A 16,928-nucleotide genomic window follows, 5' to 3' on the forward strand; every position below is an offset into this window, starting at 1 on the left:
ATTCCCCCTTTGCTGGGTCTTCTTTCGTCACACTCGCAATGATTTCTTGTAGCATGTTCGTGACCTCTTTCGACACATGGCCCTCCCAGCCATCAGTGCCCGTTTGTCATTTAATAAAGCTGCACGCTATCCTGAGACAGCCACCGATTGGATAGTGTCCCACCAGTCTCCCACAGATCGAGAAGAGTTCTCGTTTTGTCAGGTCGGTTCTGATTTCGGGTATTGCATTCCCTCATCTAAAGACAAGACTTCCTTTGCCATCTCAGCATAGTTTCAACCCCAACACCGCTCCTCCATTCAGGGACTCCGCCGGTTTTGCAGTCAACCCAAACCTTGCGACATGGCCTCTCACTTTCTCTAGTGTCACCTCTGCTTCCTCCACGAGAATGTCGTCAATGTATTAACTAGTGTCCTTGTCCACTGTACAGTCTTTACTCAGCACCGTCTTCAATATGGCAGTCATAATATTTTGGGCTGAGCTCAGCCCAAAGCCTAACCTCGTCAGGCAATACAACTTCCCCTTGTACCAGACCAATTGATGTTTCCAGAGTTTTTCATCTACATGGATCTGGAGATAAGCCGATTTCAGGTCAACAATCTTAGTGGCCTGCTCCATCCTCCTCCATTTCCTCATCACCTCTTCGCATACATCGATCCCCTTTCCAGTGTGGCAGGCTACGTATCTGTTTAATTCTCTGAAATCCAGTACCGGTTTAACTTTATTCTTTGTGGGTTGAACAACCAGCAGTAATGGTAGCACTCCTTATTCTTCCCCTGTCCACGGTTTCAGAATTCCCTCCTCTATCCACCTCTCCACTTCTTCCTCGTATCCTTTTCTTATTTCTCCTCGCATTGTTTTCTCGTAGCAGCTTACTTTATTTCACAGTTCCTGAGGCCCGGAGATCCATTTCCATTCCACCGTCCACCTCTCATCATCGAACCTCGCCAGGAAATCCTCGTCCTCGATGCAGCAAGCCTCTGGTTTTTGTGTTCTGATATTTCTATCATCTTCCACTCCTGCCATTCCTACTGCGCTGAGGCGTCCAAAAGTTACCTGGCCCCCTCTCAATGTAGTGCCCCCCAGTTGGTTTATCGCACTTACACATAAAACCACATCAACGTCACCAATCAGACGATCCAACACCAGGGCTCGTAGTCCAATAGGCACACCTTGCAACAGTACTTCCGCTGTTGTCTCCCCCAGGCATTTCACCTCCCTGCCATCCACGGTCTTAATACTCCTGGCTCCGCTCCATGATCTAGCAACATTCTTCGTTACCAACGTTGTGGTGCAGCCTGAGTCAACAAGGGCGATGGTTCTCTTCCCATTTACTACTACCGGTAACTGAGGCAACGTTTCGTTGTGCACCATTCCCACATAGAAGGGGGAACCACTGGCGCAATGGCTTCCCTTTACCCGTTTCCGTGGTCCCGTGCAGCAACACAATAGCAGCTAATGTGCCCCACTCGTCCACATCGGTAGCAGATGACGCCCGATTTCGACTCTTTGCAGTCCTTGAGCAGGTGAGGACCCTGGCACCGGAAGCACTTGATGGCAGGCCTCCCCTCCTGTCGCCTCGCTGCCTGTCTCCTGTCATTCAAGTGGGGCCTCATGCACTTATTTCCACTCATGGCTGCAGCCACGATTGGGCTCTTGACATTCTTGACTAAGACTCTGGCATGGACGAAGAGATCGTCCACTGCCATCGTATTGATCTCAGTGATTCTCTGCATGTTCGCGGAGATTTCTTCTGGGAAGCCATTTACTAGGTATAGCTTTACCGTCATCTCCAAACTCCTCCCCACATAACTAGCCAATCCTGCCAGTCCTCTGATCTCCGCAGCAAAGATGTCAACAGACTCGCCGGTCCACCTCAAACTTGCAAGCTTGCCGAGTGCTTCAAATGGACTCTCGGCGAAAGCCAATTTCAGTCTTTGCTCCACTGGTGCCTCCAGTTTAGACTAGCTGGAATAGCTTCTAGGGTTATAATCAGGATTCTGTTCTGGGGTTGTGGAAGGAGTGAGTCACTCTCTCAACAACAGCACGTTTTTGCCCTCTTCTTTTCCAATCGACCATACCTGGCCTCTCGCCACCAATGTCACACCGCACAATCCGAACGTGGCAAAGGAAGCCTTATCTTTAGACGAGGGAATGCAATACCCAAAATCAGAACCGACCTGACAAAACGAGAACTGTTCTGGGTCTGCAGGAGACTGGTGGGACACTATCCAATCGGTGGCTGGCTCAGGATAGTGTGCAGCTTTATTAAACGACAAACGGGCACTGATGGCTGGGAGGGCCGTGTGACAAAAGAGGTCACGAACATGCTACAAGAAATCATCGCGAGAGTGGCGAAAGAAGACCCAGTAAAGGGGGAATGGTACGTCAGCGGCGGAGACGCTGGGTGATTTGGTGTGAGGCCAGTAGTCTGGCATTGGACGTCGTATTAGAGATGGGAGGTGTAACTGTGGAAGATGCAGCATGGTTAAGGAAGAAAAATGACTATTCCCATATCAACATAGCCAAACTGGAGGCCGCTATGAAAGGAATCAATCTGGCCCTGAAGTGGAGATTGAAAACGATTGAAATCAAATCCGATTCGGCAATGGTAGTTTCATGGATCAGGTCAGCAGTGACTGGCGATAAGAGAGTTAGGACCAGAGTTGCTGCAGAAATGCTGATCAAGTGCAGGCTTGGAGCACTTGCAGATTTGATAGCGGAATTCCAGTTGAAGGTATCTGTAGTGCTGATCCCATCAGAAAAGAACAAGGTGGATTCGATGACACGGATAAAGAAGGCCTGGCTGCAAGAGAGAAAGGAGGTTTCCTCAATATGCTGTGCAGGAGAGGAAGTTAAAAAGTTACATGAAATGCACCACTTTGGTCGAGAACGGAGGTTATTCCGGGCAAGAGAGGTTTACCCGGAAACCACCGAGAAGGAGATCAGGGTGGTAGTGGAGCACTGTAATGAGTGGCAGTCGATAGACCCCGGACCATCAAGACACAAAGCAGGAGAGTTACTCATTGCAGAGGACTGGAAGTGATTGGCCATTGATATCACCCATTATTGCCATAAGCTGTATCTGTCGATGGTCAACTGTGGACCGGGGAAGTTTGCCATATGGCGAGAGATCAGGGCAGAAGCTGCATGGACGATTGGAGGGGTCATCGAAGAAATATTTTTGGAAAGAGAGCCGGCTGAAGAACTGTTAATGGATAATGACCCCGCTTTCCGATCAGAAGCCTTTAAAGAGGTGTGTGATAGGTGGGGTGTAAGGCAATTTTTTAGGGCAGCGTATCGGCCAAGTGGCAATGGGATAGTGGAGAGGAATCATCGCACTATCAAGGCTGCTGCGGAAAAAAGCAACATTTCACCCATGGAGGCGGTGTTGTGGTACAACATCTCACCAAAAACCAGACAAGATGAGACAACTGTGCCTCATAGAGCCATCTTTGCATATAAGTGGCGGCATCTGTGCAACAAAACGGTAGGAATTGAGGGTGAAGAAGCTACAATTAAAGTGGGCGAGGAGGTGTGGGTGAAGACCCCAATGCAAAATGTACCACTCACTGGGGAGGGAGGTCGTAATAGGAACGCAGTCAAAGAACAACGTGATGGTGAATGGTGTTCCCCGGCATATCCTAGACCTGCGTCGTGTAACCCTGCCGTTGCGCAGTGATGGTAGTGAAGAGGAGGAAGTCGATATCCATCAAGAAGCTAATGATGCACCCCAATTCGTCTTAGCCCCACATTGTGGTTCTTTACAACTGGACGAGAATGTCTGTAGTGAACCTGAAAACGTCAACCCCCAAGAAGTTGTTCCCCAGAGGCCTCAACGTGAGAGGAGGAGGCGTGTGGGGCATATGGTAAGTAAAGAAGAAGAAGAAGAAGAAGAAGAAGAAATTTCTCCACATTAAAAAATGACCCTGGTGTCTAACTCTGTCCTGTGGGGGTGGGGGAGGCATTGTAAATAGGAACATTACAGGCACGCTATCCAAAAGATATTGTCGTAGTTTACATAAAAATAGTCTTTATTTGAATTTTTGTCAAATAAAAATATCGTTAAGTTCATCTCACTTTCATTTCATTGTAAAGAAAAATACTTAGTTTCATTTTAAAAAAAAAAGATACTAATAAAAAAAATAATGAAAACAGAAGGGAATTTTCAGAGTCTGCACCGGTAGCCGACAGGTTCACAGAAAGCCATTTACAATCATGTTTCAACAAAGGACGGCTAATCTTGAAGATAACCAATTCTAGAGTCGCCATTTTGAATTTTAACTGCGGGATTGGCTTTAATCATCACAACATTAACTTGACCTATCCTTCGGTCGATTGATTATTTAAAACGAATAAACGAAAGATTGGATAAAAGTAAGTATAATGTAATTTTAATTAGTTTGCTTATTTATAAATGTGTTTTTATTAACTTTCCAAAAGTATTTAAAGATAATGGATTCTAAGACCATAGTATTACTTTATTTGCGTATTCACGACTTATTTAATTTCAAGTAAATTAGGTAAAATCCATTGAAAGCGGTTGGTGGTTCTATGAGAAAATAAAGCTGTGTACGCATTATAAATGTTTCTTTTCTGTGTCTTACGTTATACATTAGTACATTAGGGGTCATTTCATGTTAAAAGTTTATTTACTGCACTCATCTGGACTAGAGAAACTCATGATTTAAATGTGTATTTGTATTTCTCGTCTAAATAACTAACGATAATTCTCTAATATGGCCGACCAGACGGGTGATCAAAAAGTCAGATCGAGCGTACCGGAAAACGAAATGAGATCAAATTGACAATTGGCCCTTTTTTTTTTTTTTTTTTTTTGCCCGTTTTTTTAGTCTCATTTCGGTTTCCGGTACGCGGTTCGCTCGATCTGACTTTTTGATCACCCGTCTGGTCGGCCATATCAGAGAATTATCGTTAGTTATTTAGACGAGACATACACATTTAAATCATGATTTTCTCTAGTCCAGATGAGTGCAGTAAATAAACTTTTAACTCGAAATGACCCCTAATATACTAATGTATAACGTAAGACACAGAAAAGAAACATACGGGAAATACAAATAGCGTCGACAATCGGATCACTCAATAAAAACATGCATCTTAAAATAGCAACACTTTCCAACTCTTATAATATATAATTATTATCAAACATTTTATTAATATAATACAAGGTCTAATGAATATCTTAAAAAAAAAAATTTTTTTATTCCATTTTCACTCCAATCAAGGCACAGTGCCACTTTGATGTAGGGGGCTACTATCGGGGCCATAAGTTGCAGGGATACTGTGGCGTATCTGCAAACAAACTGAAGGGCTTACCTGTTGCTCCATGTGAAAGAAGAGCGGCAAAATGGCTGACTCATTTATGCACTTAAAGTGCATGATGGGAACGTCAGTTTTTCTTCTTTTTTTTTTTGGAAGTAAGACATAAGAGGAGGTGAACAGGTCATTAAGGTACATTAAATAAAGGAGAGGGGGGTGCTTTTGCATTGGGTGAACACTTTTAACCAGCCTGCCCTTTTGTAGAGCACATCTATATTTGTGCAACACTTTGGTGAACATGATTGACCGGAGGTTAAGTGGTCAAATGTTGAGGCCCTTTACTGGAGAAGGGGACCTAGTTAAATGGCTAGACAAGTCAAACATGGTGGCAAAGCTTCAAAAGATTCAAGATGTGGTTAACTTGCTACCATTATACTTAACAGGGAAAGCCCTCACAATATACCAGCAAATGTGGGGAGAAGACAAAGGAAACCTTGCTCTGGTAGAACAGCGACTGAAATTAGCATTCACAGAGAAACTCTTTGAGGTACTTGGCAAGCTTTCGAAGTTGAGATGGCAAGTGGGGTGTTTGACAGTTTTTAGGGCGGCATATCGACAGTGGAAATGGAATAATGGAAAGGCATCATCGTACCATCAAGGTTGCTGCAGAGGGAAGCAACATCTCACCCGTGGAGGCAATATTCTGGTACAACATGTCACTAAAGGCCGGACAAAATGAAACAACAGTACCTCATAGGACCATCTTTACTTATGAGTGGTGGCATTCTTACAAAAAAACTGCAAGAGTTGAGAGTGAGGAAGCCAATATTGAAGCGAGTGAGGAGGTGTGGATGAAGCCTCCCAATGTGAAGTGTACTACTCACTGGGGAAGGGGAGTAGTAATGGGGATGTAGTCAAAGAATAATGTAATTGCATATGACGTTCCCTGACATATCTTAGACCTGTATCATGTTTCCCTGCCAGTGAACAATAATGGTTGTGAGGAGGAGGAGGTTGAGATCCATAAAGAAGTGAATGGTCTGCCCCAACTCGACGTTGACTCACGCTGTGTTTCCTTACAGTCAGATGGAAATGATTGTAATGAAGCTGGGAATGTCATCCCCCAAGAAGAAGTCGTCCAAATCCTCAGGGTGAGAGGAGGAGACCTGCTTGGATGAAGGACTACAAGGTGTTTTATTGATCTTGGCGATTAGGGAGGCATGTGGTGTATCTGAAAACAAATTGAAGGGCTTACCTGCGTTGCTCCATGTGAAAGAAGAGAGACAAAATTACTGATTCATTTATGCAGTTGGAGTGCATGATGTGAAGACAGTGCATGATGTGAAAGGTAGGTATTTTTTTAATAAGGCATAGAAGGGGGTAAACAGGTCATTAAGGTACATTAGAGAAAGGAAAGGGGGTACCTTTTAACCAGTCTACTCTTTCATAGAGCATGAATACTCTTTAGGGACTTGAGCAGCAAGATGTCTGTTCACATTACACTTAAACTTCTGCATCAGTACAGTTGGGGAAGCAGAAACCTGGAAGGGTGTTCCAGAGTCTAGCAGTTCTGGGGAAGAAACTATTAGAGTAGAAGGCCTTCTTACATCTAGGGATCTCTACTGTGTTAGGGTGGGATTTTGCTGCTTGTCAGGTTTGTCAGGGGTATTTATGTCGAAGGGGTACAAGGGTCTGTAGTTCGTTGGAGCATCCATCATTAAAATACTTGTAGAATCTAATAGAAATCATCTCTCATATTTGCTTAACCTGTTAAATGACAGAAGAAAATGTACAAAAGAAGAAAAGACAAGCATAATTTTGTAGGTCGCTCATTGGTGAACATCGTATGCCATTAGTTTACATATGTACACAATTGGTAACTGTTAAAAAGGACGAATTCTAAAGCATGAGGGTTGAGTTTTATTTATTTTTTTGTTGGACAGCTTAGATCGAGGACGAATGAAAGATAATATTGAATACACAAGTTGTTGCAAGAGGAAAGAAAAGAAAAAAGGACTTTCATGTGTTGTATCGACAAGAGGATGTGTTAACACTGTCACTTTTTGTTCCCTTTTCATTTTATATAGAACAGGCAGAGGAATGCAACATTTTATCGATGGGATAGAGGCTGAAGCCTAAATGACAGTTCAGGACCTATTAGGTTGGTGACTCTCTTTTGAACCCTGTCCAGGAGCAAGAGCCTAGTAGCAGATGAACTAGCCCAAATTATGCAATAATACTCCATACATGGACGAATGGTGGCCTTGTGGAGATACAGGATACCTTCAGGCATTTCTAGCATGGTAGAGAGAGCCTACCTTCTAGCAGTGACCCTGGCAATGCTCTCAATGCATCTGTTCCAACTCATGTTCCTTATGAATGTTAAGCCAAGGAGTTTGAAAGAAATACATTCAAGTAATGTATCTTCAGCCATAGCTATTAGTGGTTTAGAAGGTTTCTTGTAATTTTTGAAGGAGCAAGCTTAGTCTTGGCAGCATTGAATGTGACCATCTATTTTTGTCCCCATTCCATCACAGATTAGAGGTCTCCTCTACTGTTTCTGGTATTTCCTTCGATATGTGTTTATTTGTTTTCCCCATCTAACAATCAATATTTATATAATCGCTTTAGAAATGTATATTAACAGTTGGATATGTAAGGGTTTTAGCTAAACTAAAATGGAAATTAACATTGAAAATAAGTTATTTTAGGCTTTAATTCTACCATTAATTGGTTCATAATAGCAAAATTTAATCTAAAAATGTTACATTTCAATTTTTCTGAATGAATTAAATTTACTTATATTATTTGATTCAGCAAAATGCTGTGTGGCACCATGCTAGATCATTAAATGTAAACAAAATCCCCCAAAGTTGCCTAATATTGAGATAGCACTACAACATTTTGGGTTTCAACAGATTTCACATCTTGTTTTTTACTTTTGGTTTGTTCTGACCATTCTTCTTGACAATGAAGGCCTTGGAAAAGTCTCTTCTAATTAATGTTTACCAGTTTGAAAATTTTGGGTTATTCTAAAGAACAACCAAGTTCGTTTGCTTGTTTTAAAACTGGTAAACATTAATCAGAAGCATTTTCAGGGCATTTATCTTAAAGCAGAACGATAAGCAGAAACAGGGTAAAGCAACAGCAACAACAACAACAAAAAAACAAAAAAACACTTGGAACTTAGATATAACTAATATTTGAAAAGTGTAATTAAAAATTAATTTAATCTTTTAAAAATTCAATTTTAGATAAATTGTTGATAACAGCATAATTTTATTTATGTATTTACAACTTATTTAACTTCAAGAAAAATTTACATAATGCCAAATAAAAAAAAAATGATTTATAATAGCAAAATAAATCCACCATCTAAATTGGCCTTGTAGTGGAGCAGATTACCCAAACAATCGTTCATTTGATGATACAAGTATGAAATTTGGCATAAATATTCGCTGGATAGTAGATTTTAAGAAAAAAGTGCTGGCCACCTGAAATTCCAATATGGCGGCTGTGATAATCCTTATGGTAAGTAACCGATACTTGCTAGATATCGGTTATTACCATAGTGAGGTTGTAGGATGGACGGAGATTGACGAGAGAGAGAAAACGAACGAGGAATATCGTGCTCGGTGGATATCAGACTGACCACTACCCCGGATGTCGCCAGGGGCCGTAACTCCTGTGACACCTGCGGTGGTCTCCCTTTATTTGGTAAAGACATTACAATGCTCTCTTTTTTTTTTTTTTTTTTTTTTTTTTTTAAAAGTTTATTTTATTATTATTATTTTTTTTATATTCATCAAGGAGTTTGTTCATGCGTGGTGTGACTGGAGTGTTTGCGTTGCTGGGTTGGAGGGAAGCATCTGTCAACCTAAGGGAAAGAAAATGATAATTATGCATTATTATGTACAGGGGTATTTGTAGCATTTAGCAATCAAATCTTTTGGGTGGCCGTCTTGTGCGGCCTGAGCGTCTGAGGTTTGAAGAGTGTTGTCCCTGGTTTTCTTTAGATTTTGGTGATGCTGTCACATGCATGTGTCCCTCATCTTCAGATGAAGAGTATTCAGGTGGGTCATATGTGAGGTTTCTTAGTGGCTTAGGGATTTTTTTGAAGAAGCTGGCATTTCTTGTAATTTGGTTGTCCTTGTGTGTGGCAGTAATCATGGATCCCTATTTTTGTTATGGTTAATGGGTTAGGTTGATAGGGGGTGTGTGCCTTTGAAGTGTGGTCGCTTTTTACAACGACGGTGTCACCCACACTCAGATTATTGGGCTTTACGTATACTTTTCTGTCAGCATATTTCTTTATTGTTTTCTTGGCTTGAGTGTCACGTACCCTAATGCTATGGTCTCCAGCTATAGGTGCAACTAGGTGTGGCAGGCGGTTTTTTATGGTCCGGCCAAATAGAATTGAGGCTGGGGAAATACCGATGGTGCAGTGCGGTGTCGTTCGGTAATCTAACAGGAATTTGAATAGCTCCTGCTTCCAGCTTTGGCCTTTGATTAAGCCGGCTTTGATGGATTTTTTTACAGTGCGCATGAAGCGTTCTGTTTCAGCATTGGCCTGGGGCCATAGAGGTGTTATCTTCCTGTGTCTGAAACCGGTGACGGAGGCGTAGGTTTTGAAATCATGGCTGTTGAATGGTGGGCCATTGTCTGTTTTGAGGGATATTGGTACCCCGAATTCGGCAAATATCTTGTCTAAACGGGGTATGACCGAGTTTGTTGAGATAGAGTCCAGGATATCGACAACAACGTAGCGTGAGTACTCGTCTGTGACAACAAGAAGATATTTCCCATTCTGGAGATGTCCAAAGTCAGCATTAACCTCTGTCCATGGGGCTGCTGGTAGTGGGGACATTTTCTGCGGCTCCCTTGCCGTTTTGTGAGTGCTGATCTGACAGGTGTGACAGTTCCTGATGTTTTCTTCTACTAAAGGCTGCATGTTTTTAAACCAGACTTTTTCCCGGAGGAGGGCCGTGGATTTCACGACGCCTTGATGGCCGGCATGGGCTATTTTGGCAGCTCTGTTTTGTAGGGTCTCAGGTAGCACTATCCGGCGCCCTTTCAGAGTGATACTGTCCTCATGTGCTAATGATAGTTCATCACGGTTGGCATGTAGGGTGAGAAACGTGGCTTTGTTTATGCCGTCATTGGCACCTTGCCATTTGTTGGTGAGGATGGCTTGAATGACTGCAGTGAGCATCTTGTCTTTCGCAGTTTCCATTGCAACTTCATCAATTGTCATTGCTTTGGGGGTCGACGTTGAGAGAATATAGTTTATATACTCCTCCGCTATTTTCTGCTCCCTGTTGCTTGGTGGTAGATGTACTGGATGGCGGCTGAGATAGTCGGCTGGGTTGTCATGACCTGGTCGGTATGTGACAGTCATATTGTATGGCTGTGTTCTCAAAACCCAGCGTTCAATGCGCGCAGATAGTTGGGAGCAGGTGTTATTAAAGATCGATGTTAAGGGCTTATGATCTGTGTGAACCGTGAATGGGGCCCCAAAGATATATATGTGAAAGTGTTCACATGCCCACGTGATGGCGAGGGCCTCCCGCTCTGTTTGAGAGTATCTTTGTTCAACTGTGGATAGTGCTCGGCTTGCAAATTGTACTACCCGCCCGTCTTGTGATAGTACAGCAGATATGCCTACAACACTGGCATCGGTATATATCTCAGTATGTTTGTTAGGGTCGAAGTAGGCAAGTGAGCATGCTTTACTCAAAGCCTCCTTGAGGTTTTTTAAACATTCAGTGTGGTGCTCAGTCCAGGACCACTGAGTGTTTTTTTTGTTAGCTGACGCAGTTCATGAGTCAGGGTTGCGTAGTCTGGAATGAATTGTGCACCGCAAAAGTTGGTCATCCCCAACAAACTTCTGACTTCTGATGCGTTTTGGGGGTCTGGTAATTCGAGGATTGTTTTTATTTTACGGTTACTTGCGCTGATGCCTTCGTTACCGAATGTGTGTCCGAGGAATTCCAATGACCTCTTGTTGCATTCACATTTGCTGCTATTCAGTGTTAGGCCTTTTTCGCGTAGTCGTTGAAATACTTTCTGGAGATTTCCGTCGTGGTCTTGCTGGTCCAATCCAAAGCAAAGAATGTCATCACTGATGTTGATGGCTCCCTCAATCCCTGCGAGTGCCTGGTTAATCTCTTCCTGAAATATTTCGCTGGCGGAGTTGACACCGAAAAATAGTCTTTTGTATCTATATAGGCCCAGGTGTGTTGCGAACGTGGTAATGTATCGGGATTCTTCAGCTAGTTCCAACTAGTTGTAGCCCTGATTGAGGTCTAACTTGCTAAAGACACTGGCTCCCGATAGAATGGCCTTCAGCTCATCAAGTGTGGGGGTAGGGTGACGTTCCCTTTTGATAGCTTTGTTTGCCGCTCTCATATCAATGCAAACTCTGATTTTACTTTGGTCTTTCTTAGGTACCACCACAATAGGGGATACCCACGGGGTTGGTCCTTCCGCTTTTTCAATCACCCCCAGTTTCTCGTCTTTCTGTATTAGCTCTTCTATGTCCTTCCTTACATGAAAGGGGACTCTGCGGTATCTCTGAGCGATGGGTGGTATATTTTCATCTATGTGCAGATGGACTTTTTTCTCTTTAAGTTTACCTAAGCCATTGAATAGGTCTGCATAGTCCTCCAAAAGCTTAAGAGTTGTCTGCGTGATTTGTGTGTCAGAGTTGCTGATGTGGTTAACTGGGAGCTTTTTTGCTGATAAAAGTTTAAGCTTTTCACATGTTTCCCAGCCAATGATAGGTTTTTCTGGGCTTTTTATTACATGTATGTTAGCTTGGCAGGAGATGCCCCCAAACTCTAGGAGGGTCCTAAATTGGCCTAGAACTGGAGTAGTTTGCTTGACCCCAAATCCAGATATCACAGTTTTTTGTCAGTCGGAGACATGGTGTCGGTTTTAAACACTTGAAATCTGCTTCAGACAAAATGTTGATAGTGGCTCCTGAGTCGGCTAACACATTGAACGTTTGGTGGCTATTGCCAAAAGATATATCAAAACAGGGAAGGTTTTTCATCGTACCTGTATGAAACACATATTCTGTGTCACTGCCGCTGGTTGAGTCCTGCTGGTTGTCCTCGATGCAGTTCACCGGTCGGCGGCTGGTTTGGACTTGTGGACGTGGAGGACGATTTGTTCTACGTTTTCTGTCCTCGTCGTTCATTTTTCTAAAACAGACAGAGGCGAAGTGCCCCCATCTCCGGCAATAAGTGCATTGGCTCTGGAATGCTGGGCAAGACGTTGGTCCTCGTTCATGTGGATATTTTCCGTTGCAATTCCTGCACTGAATTTGCCGGGGACAGTCACGTGTCTGTCGCTGTCCGTACGTGACTTTGTTTACTACTGCAGTAGTAGTTTGTATTGTTGTGTCCTCTAAGCGCATTTGTTGTAGGTGCGCTGTTATTGTTTCCGTCGTCCTGGCATAATTTATCAAGTCGTGTAGTGACATGTTAGAATTTATTAAACCCTTTTGCCGGACTTTTTCTGATGAACAGCCTGTTATCAGTTGAGACTTTATCTCAGCGTTTGCGTCTGCAAAGTGACATGTAGCTGCTGCTTCTTTCAATTTCCGGTAGAAGTCCTCTACATTCAGCGTGGTTTTTTTGATGTTACGGAATACAAATCGGTTGTATTCCGTGTTATTTTGGGGGTTGAAATGAGCCTGTACAGCCGAGACGAGTTTGTCGAAGTGGGTTTCGTTTTCTCCTGGTGTGGTCTGTTCGGCTGGTAATTCGTCAATGAGGTCGTTCATCGCCTCACCAACAAACGTTAGCAAAATTGCTTTTTGTCTTTTATCGCTCTCTATGTCGTGGGCGATAAAATAGTTCCTCAATCTGCTAATGTATTTCGTCCATCTTGCTGCTTTGGCTTCTGACTCGCAGTCGAATTCCGGGTAGTGAGGTAGGGCAGCCATGTTTGTTTTGCAACACGTGTGACTGTTTGTTGTTGTTTTTCTTTTTCGTGTTTTCTTATGTCTATTTTTGTAAATTACTCTATCCTCGTCGCCAATGTGATAATCCTTATGGTAAGTAACCGATACTTGCTAGATATCGGTTATTACCATAGTGAGGTTGTAGGATGGACGGAGATTGAAGAGAGAGAGAAAGCGAACGAGGAATATCGTGCTCGGTGGATATCAGACTGACTACTACCCCGGATGTCGCCAGGGGCCGTAACTCCTGTGACACCTGCGGTGGTCTCCCTTTATTTGGTAAAGACATTACAGTAGTCAGCCCAAGGAATGCCTAGATCACTGTGTTTTGTAGACTGTTTTAATTCTTATCAGACTTTTTGTTGTGTTTGTTTTTTTTTTGTTTTGTTTTGTTTGTTTTTATCTTCTGTTTTTATTATTGAGAAAAGGGAAGATGTTGCATGAGGGACTGAACAAAAGTTTTCACCGGCTGGAGTTACGCCCCCTTACCGGTGTACTCATGTTTGTCAGATGTAAATAAAGACGCCATTTTTATAGAAGCTGATCTGTCGTTATGTCTTATTCAATCTATTGACATCCTCGATAATGACACAACTGAGACAGTTGTCGGAGAAAAGTAAACATGACAAACACGCTAAGGGCTTCCCTGATCTTAGGGCAGAACAACGAGTTCGAGTACAATACCAAGACACTAAAAAGTGGTCTCCAGCAGTAGTCAAAGGGCATCTTGGGAAGGCAGAGCACGATTGGAGAAGGTATATTTTTTCGGATTATTTTGTTATGTTTTTTCTTGGTGGATATGTTTTTTTTGTTCGTTTTTTTTTTTTGAGGTGGGGGGGAGTTTTTTCTTTTTTTGCAAGAGATTATAGTTATAGGTAAAAACATTAGAAACACTTCAAACATTTGAGAAGGCACTTAAACTATAAAAAAATAACGGTAACATAAGTGCATAAGCACCAAAATTGTTTTTGTTTTGTTTTGTTTGTTAGTTAAATCCGGCTAAAAAAATCAATAATAAAAATAAAAAATAATCCGAAAACCGCACAGTTCAAGCCAAATTGAAATTTTTATCTGTTACCTTTGAATAAAAAATAATTATTAAAACAGAAACAGTCGTATTCTTGTCGAGTAAGTTTTTTTTTATTCAAGAAAATAAAAGGTACTCATTTTTTATTTACAAGTGCTAATCTGGACTTGCACCAATTTTTTTGTTAATAATTACCTATAACTATAATCTCTGGCAAAAAGACCCCCCCCCAAAAAAAAAAATGACAAAAAAAAAAAATATCGACCAACAAAATAAAACATAACAAAATAATCCGAAAAGCGCAAAGTTCAAGCCAAAAAAAAAAAAAAAAGAAAAAAAAAAGGAGTTGTCAATTTGATCTCATTTCGGTTTCCGGTATGCTTGATCTGATTTTTTGATCACCCGTCTGGTCGGCCATATTAGATATTCATCGTTAGTTATTTGACGACACATACACATTTAAATCATGATTTTTTCTAGTTCAGATGGGTGCAGTAAATAAACTTTTAACTCGAAATGACCCCTAATTTACTAATGTATAACATACGGCACAGAAAAGAAACATTTATAATGCGTACACAGCTTTATTTTCTCATATAACCACCATACGCTCTCAAGGGATTTTACTAGGCACCGCCAAAACTGGGGGGGTAGGTCAGTACTTTTTGACGGACCGTCTTTTTAAAAATCTACCAAAAATCAGGTAATTATCCGATCAATACGAAATTTTCAGCGATTATTAGGAGAAGAATGAACTTTATAACAGTGTACTTATTTTTCATAAACGATATTTATATATATATATTTTTTTGCTTACAAAACCCCCCCTTGTTTTGAAGTGGGAACAAATATGCTTAAAATAATCATCTGAAACTGAACAAAACATATTGTGTTGTTGTAAGGGACAGATTTATAGATTTAAAAAAAAAAAAAAAAAAATTGTTTGCATACCTTATTTTGACGTCTGAATATCAGAACTTCGATTGTGTTTAATTATCCCGCTTTTGAGTTTTGAAGTGTGAAATTTGGTGAATATTTTAAGTAAAATAATTAATTTAAGTTAAGCAAAAAAAAAAAAAATTTTTTTAATATTTATACGAAAAAAGCCATTTTAAAATTTTTGATAAATAAATTAACAATTTTTTTTTAGCGAGCTGAATAATGCATGAACATTATTAAACAGGACATGCTTTGAATAATCGATACAAAAAAAAAAAATTCGATAAATGTTGTGCCCTTTGTGTTAAAAATAGCATCATTTTTTTCGATCCCGTTTGAAAACGTTTGCCGCCTTTCGACTACGGTGGACCAAACGCGCTGAAATAATTTTTTTTTATTCTGCTTTAAATTGCCCCCCCCCCCATTTTGGGGAGCCTGGCCCCCACACACATACACATTACAAACCAAACTCATACAAATGGTCACCCATCTGGTACTGGCCAGCCTCAGCTTAATAATACATTGAAATTTTCGTCACTGAAAAATAAGTTTTTTTGGCTTGTTTGGTCTTCCATAGTTTTCTTCTTATAAAACGCAAAGGTAAACAGAGTCGATCTCGACTCTACATTGACGCGAAATATCTAGTTACCTATATGAATAAGTGGAATTATTTGAAATTCAGGTACTTATATTATAATATTTTTGCATATTCTCTTAGAAAATCATCCTAAATCTTAGTTAGACAATAAATAAATAAATTAATTATTTCAAAAACCTTTTTTCTTTAATATTTAAGTACGTTTTTTGTGCAAGACAAAAGATGTCACTTGTTAACTTTTTGGGAAAATTTAACATTTAAAATTTAATTAAAAATAGTAGAAAAAGTTTTACATTATTCTGTTTTCTATATGATAAAATTCAGGGTTTTATCTTTCTAGAAAAAAAAAAGTTACTCAGAAATAATGGATTTTAATAAATGTAATTTAGTTTTAAAAAACAACAACAACTTGATTTTGCGGCCATTTTTGGCGGTGCCTAGATTTTACCTTTATTATTATTATTATTATTATTATTATTATTATTTTGGCTTGAACTTTGCGCTTTTTTAATTTATTATTTGGTTATGTTTTTTGTTTTGTTTTTTTTGGATGGATATTTTTGGGGGGATCGTGTTTTTGTTTATGGGTGAAAGTGCACTGGGGGACCACCTAAAGATTTACCCTTAAGAAGTTGATTTTTTTTTTTTCTCTTCGTATTCAACTGTGTACAGGTCTGGTGTATTCGGGTCTGCTGCAAACAAATAGCACAGTTTAAATTCTCAAGAATAACATACAATAGTAACACCGTAAAAATCCAATGTTTTCTATGCAGAGACGCTATCAGTGATTCGACGAAACACTCAGTGGTAGATCTTGTTTTTTGTCTAGGGCAATGAATGCCGTTTTCCCCACCGGACACATCCCACCCTTGAAAACTGGGCACTTGGGAGTGCTTGAGTACAACATACGCCTGTGAAATTAGATTGGACTGACCTTCTTCTGATGGGTTGAGGGTACCGGATTGACAGCTCCTGGCTGCTGTTTCTGACTGGTAGTACAGGTGCCCTAACTCTTTGGTAGCACTTAGAGTGGTTGCTCCATCAACAGTTGTATAATATCGGGATGTTTGTAGTGCTATGTTGTGCATGGAGAGGGACCTTGCACTCATCCCCG

The 16,928-nt window shown here is 40.9% G+C and overlaps 1 protein-coding gene across 1 annotated transcript; it reads right to left on the bottom strand.

The window, feature by feature from the left end:
* Nucleotides 1–12,131: 12,131 nt before the first annotated feature.
* LOC145246444 (uncharacterized) lies at nucleotides 12,132–13,232 on the bottom strand. Its single transcript, XM_080108065.1, has one exon. The coding sequence runs from the start codon at nucleotides 13,230–13,232 to the stop codon at nucleotides 12,132–12,134; it is 1,101 nt and encodes a 366-aa protein (XP_079964191.1).
* Nucleotides 13,233–16,928: the final 3,696 nt, after the last annotated feature.

This window comes from Euprymna scolopes, chromosome 24 (assembly GCF_053919585.1).
Source record: "Euprymna scolopes isolate OS-2025 chromosome 24, ASM5391958v1, whole genome shotgun sequence".
In the NCBI taxonomy this organism is placed as follows: domain Eukaryota; kingdom Metazoa; phylum Mollusca; class Cephalopoda; order Sepiida; family Sepiolidae; genus Euprymna; species Euprymna scolopes.

Excerpts from the sequence above, each read along its gene's own strand:
- LOC145246444 (XM_080108065.1), bottom strand. The coding sequence starts at position 13,232 with ATGGCTGCCCTACCTCACTACCCGGAATTCGACTGCGAGTCAGAAGCC.